At 36.9% G+C, this 14,503-nt stretch overlaps 1 protein-coding gene across 2 annotated transcripts in view; it reads right to left on the bottom strand.

The window, feature by feature from the left end:
• ATP2A2 (ATPase sarcoplasmic/endoplasmic reticulum Ca2+ transporting 2) overlaps positions 1-14,503 on the bottom strand; it is a 45,726-nt gene that overhangs the window by 28,788 nt on the left and 2,435 nt on the right. For both annotated transcript variants that reach the window (XR_004409320.2, XM_033008358.2), the window contains exons 4-5: positions 8,224-8,328; positions 5,074-5,212 (exon numbers count right to left, since the gene is read on the bottom strand). Coding sequence is in view for 1 of the 2 variants with exons in the window: in XM_033008358.2 (XP_032864249.1) it covers positions 5,074-5,212; positions 8,224-8,328 (244 nt within the window). In the remaining variant the exon portion in view is untranslated. The remainder of the gene's footprint in view (positions 1-5,073; positions 5,213-8,223; positions 8,329-14,503) is intronic.

Below are 14,503 nucleotides of genomic sequence, written 5' to 3'. Positions count from 1 at the left end.
CATCTTCACACCAAAGTTAAAGTCTTGTTTCCAAGTTAGGTTGCATTTGGGTAACACAGGAACAAACAGTAAGAATTCTGAAAGCATAGCATAGCTCCAAGCGCAAATTTTCTTTAGCCTTAAAAAATGCTTGCTTTGCCAGGGTGATATGGTATTAACAGAACATTATCTTGATGGTCAAGCATTTTGTTCAGTACTATTTGTGCTTATAATAAAACCCTGCTAAAGTATCAGTTCTAATCAGAGTATAGACCATCAGATATGTTCTGAATTCAAACAATAGAACAGAATTAGTATCATTATTTTTACTTAACAGTTTGGCAACTCTGGAGGAAAATGCTACAAGAACTGGGAAAAAAATGGAGATGTGTTTCGTAAGCTTTCAAATGTGTGTTGAAAGTGACACAAGTTTAGCTGTGCCCTGACTTGAACCTCACATAACTCCAGACTCCAGAGGAGGATGGAATGGAGTTTGGACTGTGTCCGGTTATCTCAAAACTGCCTCTGATGTGTTAAGAGTTTGACAGCCAAAATGCTCACTGAAGCTCACAGGATTTATGCACGACTCGTATATGTATTTATTAACCACTGATCTTACTTCCATAAAGTACTGCTTTTGAACGAGGAAAAATACGTAAAAAGCAAAATAAGTGCTTAATCTTTAAAAAGCAAACCCGACAACTTGCACTAGGTAAGAAAAATACAACCAAACAAAAACTTGCAGTCAACTTCTTTCCATACCAAGAGATGCTCTCAGCAGTATGCTTTTAGGACAGCCTCTAGTAGGTCACCCATCTGGACTTCTCGGAAAGTACTTCTTGCATACTTTATTCCAGGTATAAACTTACAACTAAGACTTCTGGAATACACACTAATTTAATAAGCAACAGCTTCTGGGAACTCTGTGTGTATTTTTAAGCTGTTGAGTACTTACAGATATAATAACCGATCACAAAAGCCATCATTCAGCACTTCAGGGAAAAGAGGAACTACTGTGACTCCAGTTTGGTCACTTACAGATTATAACTAATGAACATTCATTTACTAAGTTACAGAAAGTCTGATACACTGTATCTAAAATGGGACATTTTAGACAGGAAAACACAACGGAAATGAACAAAGCTCCTTTCTGTTCTCAAATGTGCTTCTTTAAAAATAAATTATTTGCAACCAGTTTATCCCAATTTGTCAGACTGGACATCTTTCAAAACTCCTAAGAACCAAGGCCATGCTGTTTTAAGCTTTTCTTTAAAATGTTCCTTTAACCAAGGCAAACAAACACTCAACTAAAACAAAGGACATCTTTAAGATAGCCACTAGTTACAAACTTAGAGTGCATCCTCCAATAAACTTAAGCTTTTATAGCAGCTCAATAATCCATTTTAAGACAGGCAACCTGAAAAGCCACTTGAGGACAGCATTTGGGCTTTTTTCAGCTCATCAATTCTAAGTAACAGTGTAGCTTAGTAACCCTTACACTCCACAGTTCGGAGAGCAATACCCACCAGAGGTCTATAAGCAAATTTAAGGCATACATCCCACACCTGTAATCCCAACTCCATCCCAAAGAGTTCCTGTTGATTGCATAGTGTCTTTTCTACAATCTCTGCTTAAGTGGACATGGAAGAAAGTATTCCTAACATATATAGTTAAGAAATTCATGTCCACTTACTCTCTGCACAAACATGGACTGCAGTGTCTGCTAAACTGTAGTGTAGCATTTACGTTGCATTTGTTAGCTACTAGGCATAAGGACCAGTAATTGCTCATCAAGTGTTCTGTGGCATCTGTATCCACGCTGATCCCCAAGAAGACAATAACAGTAGGTTATCCACCACTTGAAGGATAACCTAATTCAGGTTACTCCATATTTACTATAAGGTGGCAACGCAGACCTGCAGTTTCCTCTTATTACTTCAAGTCAAATAAGTCAGCATCCATTTCCTCTAACCGATCAATTAAAGAAAATATATTCCAGGACCTTTATTTTGAAAGGCTATGAGGTAGACTGAATAGCCTATACAATGAACACAGTCAAACCCCACAAATGGCCTACAGATCCAGAATAAACCATTATTGCACTGTCTTTGGGTTATTCTAAGCCGATCAAATTATCTTTAATGGGTTCAAAACTACTGACAATACCAATTTATTTTGGAAATGGTTCACTGCTACTTATTCTCAGGGAACTCTTGCAATGTAAACAGGCAAATATATTCCCCCACTTCCTCTGAACTGCAATACCAATCTGCCAATTCCTACAATGAAGAATTATCTCTGTGTCAGACCCACATATAGCTACTTCAAATTAACACAGCTGCTATAGCACTAAATACAACTATTTTGTAATGAAAGACCTGTAGAAAGTTGTTCAAAATTAGGTACCAGCAGAGGGGAGAAACATATCACCTGGTTATTTATGCCACTTGGTTGAAAGATATTTGCCTGGACACACAAATGTCATTGGCACTTTGCCTAGAATTCCAAACGCAGATATGTATCCTAGTATGAAGTGCTCTGTCACTTCCCTACATGGTCATCTTTTTGCAAACACCATGTCAAAGGCCATCGCAGTACTCTTACACTTGAGGCACAGGCATGCACACAGTCTGTCTCACCTCCAGGTCTTGACACTAACGCTGGTACATAGTGTATTGCTCTTCTCTACTTGCTCAGTAGCTTTTCTGAGTTTGATTACAGTTAAAATTTCATTATTGTCTATCTACAAGTTAGTATTTAGTTGTTTCAGCATCAGAGTTCATATTACACCTAAACATTTATTTCAGTATTAAACATCCACAGTACTTACACTCAGTTAGCTTCACCTGAAGCTGCAATTGATTTTATCTGCCAATATAAGAAAAATAAAATGAGCACTTAAAACTAGCTTGGGACTGTCTGACCCACCACTTTAAGTATTTTAACCAGCATGAGCTTCTACAGTCAATCAACAAGCTAGACCACCTGTCTTAAAGGACAGTCATAAAAGTTGGATAATTTTTGTTTCTCTACATGAGCATACTAGTTTGGCCCTTTTTTCTTTTTAGAAAAAAAAAATAAGTTCTGCACATTACTATCAGACACTGTCCTACAAGCAGATTTTAAAATAATGCAATAGTAACCCTATGAAAAATAGGCCACTATGGTTGTTAAAGAAAGCCTAGTGTTATAAGTATCCCAAGTAGTGGTTTATTTCCAATTAATTTATCTCATTTGACACAGGCCTTTTCAAGAGATAGCACAAGTAACTGATTTTATTGATACTGACAATAGCAAAAGCCCACACACCCCTCAGGTGTTTCACATACATATTTAGCTTTGTCTTTTTCTGTAAAATGAAAATACAACCTCCACCTCTTCTAAAATAGCAAAGAATCAAGCATCAAATTTTCTGTGCTCTGGACACCTAGCAGAACTGCAAAAATCCAGCATTTTTCCTTAGTGAGATACCCCAAACCACGACAAAATACCTAGTAGTCAACTTGAATTGTACTAATACCGCTTTCAAGTACCAAAACACACAACCCCAATGTATTCCCATGGTATAAACTGCTTCCAAAACTATTATTCTATTGCTGTCATTTAAAAACAGGATAAAGATTTGGACTAGAATCTGTAACTTACACAGTTCTGTGTCAAAAGGATGCAGAAAACATCAGCTGCTGAAACAAAACCTCACTGCAAAACTCAGAGTGGACTAAGTGACAAGGTAACATAATTCACCCTTTATTTCAGCTATCAGCACTTTGTATTTGTACTTGTTCTTCATCAACAGATGCTGAGAGGAAACTAGCTTCAGCCTTCATAAAATTCACACTCTGAATTACCCTAGTCAGGGCTGCTGCAGCTGAATCATCCTATGCACAAAACGGAGGCTTGAGACAGGGCTCAGCAAATGTTAAAGTTTCTCAAAGAATGAAAGCTGGGCAGACAGCCAACACCAACTTCATCTTGAGTGCACACTCTCTCTGCCTGCTAATTAAAACAGGAGGATAGTCGAGTTTTAAGGGTATATATTTATCTCCTCTTGAGACAGCTACCACCTCTAAAAGCAAAGTGACACTAGTGGAAAGAAAGTTTGATGTACACCCTAAATTATTCCCAAAGGAACAATCCCTCAGTTAACAGCTGATAATGACCTACAAAATAGGAGTATGTAATCACTCCTGACACTTAACAAGAACCACCTAGTTCTATCTGGGAAGGAATAGGAAACATTAAAGTCACTGACAAGTCCAGTTTAGAGAAAAAGTTACTGGTATGGCATATCACTGAAATGAAGGAGTTTCAGCTTAAGTATATGGTACTCCTATTTTTGCACTCTTTCCAATTAAAGATACACCTTTTAGGGAAAAATCCAAGTTTTCAGAAAGCTTGGTACAAAAGTCCAATCTTTTAAGACTGGTACTTCAGATGCTTACACTGGAGAAATAGGAAGCTCTACTTTGCATAGTTATCCACTTTTAGACTTCTATACAGCAACAGGCAAAAGAAGCAATAAAGAATTATGAAGGATGAGAAAACAACGATGTCACATGCTAGTCATACTAGCTGATGACATTTGTGAAGAGAAGTTGAAAGGCACTGCTACAACAAGTGTAAGAGTTGGAAAACACCTTCAGATTAAATTACTTTTCCTTAGATAAAGAACAGAGTGTGACTAAAAAAAAAAACTTCTCTGAATTCTAGAACCTAAGGAAACTAAACATATTTAAAAGCAAGCAAAAAAAAAAGTATTTTGTCATAGAAAACAGACAAGTTACAAGACACTCTGAAAGCAGACTTTAGAAAATAAAATTTGAGTCACAAGTGTTAAAACATGTACTCCGATTCAGATGCTTTGCTTTTAGACCTGCTAATTAAACTAAGTGGCCATTTGAAAAACAATCCCCTGAGTGCAAATGTACATTAAGGTAATTACAGATGAACAGAAGCAAGATTGTTTGTAAGTAAAGTATATACTTAAGAATATTTGAAACTTCCCCCAGGGCCTCAAATTATTAAAACAAGGCCCCCACAATAACTTTTCAATAATACGCTAATACATGCAGGTACTACGTGAATGATTCTTACCTGCCACTTCTACAATATCACCTGGGACAATGTCTCTTGCTTTAATCCTCTGTACACTTTTTCGGTCTTGTCGATATACTTTGCCCATTTCTGGTTCATATTCTTTAAGAGCTTCAATAGCATTTTCAGCATTTCTTTCCTAAAAGACAGCAAAAAATGTGTAATTTTAAAAGTCCTCAAGGAAATACAGATATATCAGATCTGATTTTTCAGATGCATCATCGTAAGAATACTACTGACTCAGCTCATCTACATTAATACAGGAAATTATGTAACCCCTCCCCTTATGAGCTTGCTGACTGGAAATCATTACAACATAGTTCAGATATTAGTGGGCATTTAGAACCTGGAAGTTCTTTATTCAAACCCTGCAGCATTTCCCATCAAGAATATTCACTGTGTCTTGTTATGGGGAGGCCACGCAAAGAATTCTATGTAACATATAGATGCTTTTGACATAAAAAATGCACTAGGCAGAATTAAGACTCACGGATATAGTTTTGTCTCAGCTGTATCTTACCAGCTGGAGCAGCTTAGACTCAGACTGGAATGGACTAGCACTACTGAATTTCACTTACTGATAGAAATCAAGGGTCAAGTTAAGGCAAAGTTCAAACAGCACATTATCAACTTCATTTCAGCAAATCAAGTCACATTAAAGTGAAATTAAAGCATATAGACTAGGAACTTCCCCAGAGTCTCTTAACAGTTCACAAACTTAGATGAATCCTCGCACACGACAACCTTCTTATTTCCACTAACAGTAGCACAACTGCTTTCCTATCTCAAGTGCAGTACTCTCAGCTAAGAACTACAGAGATCAGTATCAACATTGTGATGCCACCTAGATAAAAGACAACATAAGAAACCAACAGCTTATCAGTACTCCTTCTCTAGCTCTTGCAGAAGTAACTTATTTTCCAGTCTATTGACAAGTGCAAACGTCATAGTCTTGACGATTATAGATAATGGTTAAGGGTGCACACAGTTTTTAGAATGTCTGCCCTTCAAATATATACCAGCCTTTCCAGATAATACATGCTTCCTCCTACATCTATCAAAGCAGAAACCTAATCTTCAGAAATGCAAAGGCTGAGGTACTAGATACTTCCACATAACAACGCAGCTGAAAGCCAGCATCATTAAAACCACCTTGAAGGACTAACGTTTACACAGAACAGCTCAGCGCCAGGCAGTGCAGAGATACCAGCACAGACCCATAAACCTATAATTAATACTAGCCTCATATTCCACCACATAAATTAATTCTGCTCCTCAGCACAATAACGCTGATACTGCTATTCTGTGGATTAACTAAGAGTTAACATTAGGCAAAACCTTAAAGGTATAAAAGAAAGTCCCACAAATGTACAAGTCCCACTTAAACAGAACTTTTCAAAACAGATAACTAAAAAAGAATTAAACATGATTCAGCTATGACAGCCAGCTCAGTGTGTTAGACTATATCTTTTTGTTTCCAGTTTGCTTGAAGTTACAGTAGTTAGACTGTCTTGCCAAGCACTGAAGTATTAGCAGATGGCCCTTTGGGAAAAGTACACGAGAGGAAAGGTTGAGGAGGGCAGAGCTAAGGCAATGACTCAGTTGCTCACGTCTAGTACCTGTAGAAACAGATACACTTATGGGTGGAGTCTATGTACTGTGACTTATTTTCCATGTCCATTAAAACAAAGGAATGAGTCATTTAAACTATACTGCAATTCTGTTTCACAATAGTTCATTGCATGCAGAAATACATATATAGGTATTCTTTGCACACTATCATGTCTGAAAAAAAGTGATTATTTCCTACAACAGGGTATACAACTACACAAGAAAACCCCCAAACTATATAGATAGCTTTACCTTACATTTCATGCTTAAAATTACTACATGCAGTATTGTAACTCAAAGTTTCAAGTTAAAGATTAATTCTTGCACAATTGCTTTATGAAGATTTGAATAGAAAAATTACACTTAATTGGGCAATGCTGTCATCCCTCGATTGACATTACCTCTTTTCTCCATACCAGCTCTGGAAGTTGCACAGCAACGTGGGTACTACTAAAAACTGAATTTTTTTGAGGGTAAGTCTTCAGTCAGCTTACTTGGGCTAGCACAAAGCAGAGAACAGGAATGTGTAGCAATGCCACTTCTGGTGGCTTCCAGTGTGTGGGCTCCTCTCTAACATGTTTTAACCTGTTAACAGGGCTCCTCTTAATTTTTGTTATTTTGGGACAGGATTGCCTTTTTTTTTTTTTTTCAAAAGCATGAAACCTAGCATGCTAGGATAGCAAGTAATTATGTCACATTAACAATACCCCCTTTAAAAAAAAAAACACAAACAAAAAATGAAACAAAACAACAAACAAAACCAACTTTACAAAGAACTTTAATTATCCTAAAAATCCTAGCATACTTTTTATCTGCAGAGAAACAATTTTAATAAAACATGCCCTGAAGTGATCAAGTTAGTAAACCAAAGTTATAGGAGCAATTTTGTTTTGGCATCTCCAGAAGTCTTAGATTATGTTACTGATATTAGTGCTGATATGATTTATAAAAAAACATCTAATTTATCTCACAGCTGATCACATAGGAAAAGTTTCACAGTATTCAGAAGTTTTCAGAAGAAACTTCTGCCTTTTTCCAGACATGTAGTCTTTAGGTGTATACTTAAATAAATACTATAGAAACTGAATAGGAAGAATTAATATTTTATTAAATGTATTAATAAGTGTACTAAAACATTTGTCTTAAGAGGAAATGGACAAGAAACTAGATTACAAGTGTTCCATCCTTTGTTCCTTAGTTGGGACAAAGCCCCTTTTATTGAAAGCTGATCCAATTGACTGGTTCTCAACTTTTCAAGATTTGATTTATTTCCTCAATTCAGGCCTTCATTCTGGACTGCCTAATTCATGTGTTCACCAGTGTGTGGCCATACTTCTGAAACTTTCATTTTACCTTTAAGTCAACACTTTCTGTCCAGAAGTTTTATGCTATGTTGACTCTCAGGAATCTGAAGTTAGCAACACATATTACTTGCATTGTATAAAGCACCTGGCACTACACTGTGCGGTCCTTCCTCTTAAACGAAGAAAACCACCCCAAAAACTTTTCTGGTTTGATGTTGTAAAAATATCTGCATACCTGCCACACTCCCACAATTGCATTGGCTACTAATATAAGTAAGATTACAAAAGGCTCTACAAATGCTGTGATTGTTTCTTCACCTTCTTCAAACCAGGCCAGGACCTGTAAGAAAAACACAATGATTTAAATTACTGATTTACACCAACACCTTGCAAACTTAAGACCCAGTAAGTTTCAGCTTGAAGTTTAACTGCTTAGACTTAAGCAATTTTGGAAACCCCTCCATCTTACACAGTGTAGTTCTGTAGTTCATGAATGAGTTGGCAATATGCAATGGAAAAGAAGAAAGAATCTTTACTAAAGTAGTACAAAGTTCATTTCCAAGGCTGCTCTTCTTTTAAAGGAGCAAGCTATTTATTTAGGAAACATATTGCTACTTTTGCTTCACAAATGAAAGCACAAATTGTGACAACAGCTACAGCAGTGAAAAGTTCAAAAAAAATTTTTCATTACTGTATAAAACAGCATGCAGACAGATTAGTTTGACTCCTTACAACACTAAAACTTTGCCAGAATCTGAATTCTAACCAAGTTAATTGTTCTTTACCAGTAACTTAGACACACAAATGAAAACAGCTTTACAAGTTTTTGGTGAGTTGGTATGACAAGGAGGCATCTACTTTTATATAAGCAGTGTCTTATTGAAACAACTAAGTGAGTTTTATAGTTACATCTGAAGTTGAATTCTGAGCTAAGTAGCGAAACTCAAAACTGGATTTTAAAAAGTAAATCAAATTGAGGACTTGCATAAAAGTCTCCACATAGATTTTATTTTAACTAATTTGCTTTAGAATTTCACTGTAGTTTTAAGCTTCTGCCATTCACTTGACTTGAATAGGTATGTGTCAGGGCCTTTGCAGAGTTCTGTAGTTATTGAAGAAAAGTCAAGCTAACATGACCAGAGAGGAAGAGCTTTTTCGTCAACGTGTTGAGCAACAGGAAGCCTGGAAAGTGACAGTAAATAGGAACAACGTGTTGAGATAATTAGGGCTGGTAGTCAGGCAACAGCACTCTGAATCACTAGAAGACTGCAGCGAGCAAACCGTTACTAAAGCAAGCGCCATAATTCCACCAACATGCTGCTCAGAGCTATTGCTCAATTGTGAAACACTCCAGGATGTTAGAAGGCAGAAGCAGCAGCATGAAAGCCTCAAGCAGAAAACAGACTGTCAAACAAATCCAATGCAACAACAAATTTTTATTACAAAAGGATAAACTTCTAAGATCCAGGTTATGATTAATAAGACTGAAACATTCCAACTGGCAACACAACACTTTGAGGGTCTGTGCAATCCCTCTGGAGAAGAGATTTAGTAAGGATCTCTTATGCTCTCTACCTCTCAGAATTTCATCCCTCCTCCCACACCACTAACCTCCAATCCCCAGTAACAACCTGTGCCATTTCACCTGCTAGGGCAGACACAGAGTCTACATTGTAGACTTCACCCCAGGCATTACCCCTTCTATCACGGACAGCTTTCACTCCGCACCAGCGCTGTTGCCTCCCATGGAGCTACAGAAAAGGCTAACGGTACATTTCCAGTTTTCTTAGCATATACAAGGTCACACTCTGCCATCAAAAAAGCTTTGTATCTGTTTCTTCCCTCCCTTCCTTTATTGAAATTCTGTAGAACCCATTTTGCTTCTAACAAAACAAGTAAATTCAATCATTTTCCAATGTTCTTTAACAGAGCAGGCACCTACAAGGTTAACTGGAATAAAACATCTGCTTTACGCAATCCTAAACCATAATCTTTTCAGATTAAAGACCATGTGTGTTGTAAAATAACATTGAGAAAGCCTGCAACTTTAAGAGGTAAGGAAAGTAGCTACAAGGACAATAAGATCCAAGTATGTCAAGGAGAACCAAAATTAAGTTTTCAAGGGACCTTTTCTTTCAATAAGCCATTATTTCAAAAAGAGCAGATGAACTCAGATGAGAGATCCTGACAGTACAGATCTGATGTTCTAGATCTTCACTGTTGGGTTTTTTTGGCAAAATTATCAGTCTGTGACCAGATTAATAAGAAGTATCTAGTTAATCCTACAAGCCAGCAACACACATTTCTCCCCCAGAAAGTTTCCACACAACTACTAACAGTGGAATGATCCAAGCTCTAGTTCTAGAACGTTTTAGTAAATATAAACATATAAATAACAGAATACATTGGGAGTTCTTGGTTTTGTTATAGCAGACTACAGTTATATTAACATGATATTTAGGATACTTGTGATATACAACACATTGCTATAACAGATCAGGTTTATTATTTGATAGTAGCCTGCAGTAAAAACAAAACCACAGTAAAAACCAAAGAGAAAGCAGAACAATTAATAGAAGTATTTAACAAGGTGTTTTTAGTAACAATAGATCATATACTGAAGCCTGGTAGAAACTACACTATTCTTGTCCAAGACATTGGGTCCCTGTCAAAAGTTTATACCAGCACGCTTTTAAGACCCTGGAGAGGTTTACAATGAGAGATCTTTTATGAGACTACTACTCAGAAGGGTCCCACCATATTTCAGCTCTAATCACTTTAAGACTCACATCTAGAACAGCTTAATTTCCAGGTCATTGATCTCCAATGTACTGTTCAGACAGTATGGTCAAGTAAAGTTACCATGTATTTAAGAAGCTTAAAAGGAAGGGGGAGAGGAAGAGTAAGATAACTGCTCAAGAGAAATGCAAGTCTGAAAATACAAGGGAAGGCACTAGCAAGACATAAAAGTCCCATATCAACAGCCAATGTAAGCAGCTTAAAGGACAACTTTCATTCAGCATATTTGCTTTAGGGCTGCTAGAGCTATGGCTTGCAGAAGCCTACTTCAATCGAAGCCTAATGGGGCGAACCTGCAGGACGCTAAGCCAAAAAATACACAGTAAAATACACAGTGACAGGCAAATAGCACTTAGTTTTCATGGTTATTTGTAAAAAGGGGGCAGATGTACAATGCAGAAGTCAGCCAGCAATGAGGTGACTACTGATCAAAACAGATAGAACAAAAGAATTCTTGCAGATTTTTGCATTTCTACAAGTTAAGTACCTCTGAACTGTCAGGTAAGTTATGGAGGCAAGTTGTTTCAGATAATTATTTGTCATTAAGTAACAAAAATAAAATTAAAGAAGTTTCAAGATAGAATTCTGTTGCCCAGCAGGCTGTACCTGCTTACCACTATGAGCAAAAGCAAACAGTTTGTTGTCAGCAACCTAACAAGGTTTTTTTGTTTGTTTTTCATTTTGACAATGGAAACTTAGAAACAAGCTGGGAAAGCAAGATCTCATCCTAACAAAAAGGAAGCCCTGAACTAATTAAAGAAGGTCATGTAAAACTACGGATCTTCTCATGGAATACTGTGAATTAAGATTTAAGTATATTTTGGACAGAGTACTACCTACTGCTCAGAAAACCCTCTTTTAAGTGATTTTGCTTTTCAATACAAATTAGCTTAAAATTAAGCAGATGCAAACTAAGTAGTCCTGATACTTGTTCCATGTCAGCTGTACTGAACACCAGGAAATAGTAAAGAAAAACGTCCCAATTCTAGTTCCATTATTCAGTAGAGATTTTTATTTGCTACCCAAGAAGAAAGGAGAAAAAAAAAAAACAAAAACACAACAGATCTTGACCATGCATATAAATACAAAATTAAGAATTTTACTGGGTTAGCAGCAGACAGTAAGCACCCATCAGATATGCTACTCTGTATTTCTGAAAATAAACACATTCATGCGTCTAGTGTAGCAATAAGAGGAAAAAAAAAGAAGATACAGCATCCACAGTTTAATTTCTACAAAGTAAAATGGAATCAGAATTACTTCTCACAGTTTTATCACCCTTACCCATCAGTTGGTATCTCAGGTGCTACTGAGTAATCAGAGTTTAGCTAAAAGCACGTCGGTGTAATGTTCTACAGCAGTCCTTATCTTGTGCCACATACTCACTGCTACTGACCTTAACAGGTAGCTTTTGGAGTGGTTTCAGAGCAAAGCCTGCAACTCTTTTTACTGGCACATCTTACTTCCTCCAAAAGTAACTTTGCTCACCATTTAACAAAGATTAGGTTATATTCATGCTAATTTACAGGCTATAATCATCTCTGGACTAAATCATTGTTTTAATCCAAACATGGATATCCACTGTTAGAAAACATTCCGAGAACATTAATTTCTAAGTCAGTTTAGGAATCAAAGAAATAATGTGGGAGGTGGGGTGCTAGGAAATGCTCTTAGGATGCTGTATTAATGGTTATATTTTTGGTAGAGTTTATAGTCCATGCTGCATCTTGTAGAAAAAAAATTACTATAAGTGTGATGCAAAAATAAGACTGCATAGTTAAGCATACATCACTGTTTACAGCATATATACTTTACCAAAGAATTATTCTACATCAGATGCACAGTTAACAACCTGCAACTTGTCAAAGTCATTTATACAGCAAAGCAAGCTGTTCCTTTATGTAAATACTGTAAATCTAACTACATGCGACACAAGTAGCAAGAATTAAAAGCCCTAGTTCATGGAAAATTAAACACTCTCTTACTTGCACCTAGTAAGTCAGGCTATGAAGGCCTCTGAACTGCTGAGATACACTCTACAGGTTTATTTCTACATAGGCTTCACAGATCCAACAGAAGGAGACAAGGTCCAAGCCTACATGTAGATCCATTTCCTAACCCTCAGAAATTAGTTATATTGTTTCTCTTTAAAAGCCATACTTAAAGCTTTTACTAACTAGGCCCATCTGTAAAAGCCTTTCTGACTTGGAATGTAGGACAATAGGATCTACAGCCAACAAACAAGTAGCATATGACTGCTACAATCAGCTAGGGTGACACAGATTCAGCTGTTAGTCTGATTTATTTTACTGGCACATACCTGACAGGAGGTGTGGGAGTAGAGGACACAAAAGGCACTTTGAACGCACAAGTTTATATTGTATGTAAGAGGGGATGTTTCTGCGCAAAAATCTAACATGGATCTCAGTGTTAAAGATGGCTGTTTCTGTGCAGTCAATCATAATAGTAAGAATCTATTATGATTTATGATTACAGAGCAATCACCAGAAGCTTCCATGACAAAAAAAAAATACCTATATACCTTGAGATCCTCTCTCTCATGAGAATCTTCAACATCTTTTTTTAAAATTGACATTGTACAGCTAGTAAAGAATTTCAGTGATGTAAATTACTTCCAATTTTTGCAGCAATATAGGCTTTGTATCAACATACTCAACAGTTCTTTCCAACTACTACAAAAGTCTCTAATATGCTTTCATTAAGAAAAAGTATTAAAACCTAAGAACAGACAACAGATGATCACTTTCCAAGCAAGGAAAAAGACAGAAACAAGCACAAAGCGGAAATGCTTTTAAAGTACTAAAATTATAACATATCTATTTTTTCCTTTTACACTTCATCAAAAACAAAAAAAACCTTTACTACTAACATCAATCTACAGTGGGTATCTAACTTAAATGTGAGACAGAAAAGGCAGAGCAGTAGCCCAAGGTCACATCATGCTAGATACACAGGGGCAGAGAACACAGATCTATCCCACGCTCTATTACACTACAATCTCCCCTTAATTAGATAGGAAAATCAAGCATACTGAAAAAAGAAACTGAATCCAGTTACTAATCAAGTTTTCAATGAGGTCTTGGTGGTGCATGTTCTATGACCTCTTGACAATTTGGTATCATACTCAGATTCAGCAATGAAACCTTAAAGTTTGGTGAATTTGATTTTTCACTTACTTGGTTACAACAAAAATAATGTACCTTGGCATGAAAGGCTAACGAGCTTCTGTACTGTCATTTATCTCATGAGATGAGAAAAACACTCCTGACTTTCCAGGAACAAAAATACATCCCCTTTTCTCCTCTGGGAGGGGAAAATACAAAAGAGGAGGAGGAAAAAAAAGCTTTTGAATGACCTGTTTATTCAATTTTCTATAGCCAGCCTGATTTCCTCCTGAGGAAACAGAAGAGTGAGGCATATTTGTCTCGGTGGTCAAGATCAATGCCACCAACCATTGCTCAAGCTAGTAACGGTGTATGCATACCAAACCCCAAAGCACTTTGAAAGGTGTCAGTGTGAGGATAGCTGAAGCCTCTCTTGGTGGAGGATCAGCAACACGGTATACATTGCAGCAGCCACAACAGGGCAACCCTTCCCCCCCCCCAAAAGGAACAGCTTCAGAAGACATTCTCCTCTGCCCATCCTAATTACCTGCCCTTACCTAAAGGGTCACCACAATTTCCATTCCCCCCCAA

The sequence above is a fragment of the Tyto alba genome, unplaced genomic scaffold (genome assembly GCF_018691265.1).
Source record: "Tyto alba isolate M040663 unplaced genomic scaffold, T.alba_DEE_v4.0 Super-Scaffold_44, whole genome shotgun sequence".
Taxonomy (NCBI): domain Eukaryota; kingdom Metazoa; phylum Chordata; class Aves; order Strigiformes; family Tytonidae; genus Tyto; species Tyto alba.
Note: the sequence above shows the minus strand (reverse complement) of the source record. Positions and strands in the feature narration are given on the sequence as shown.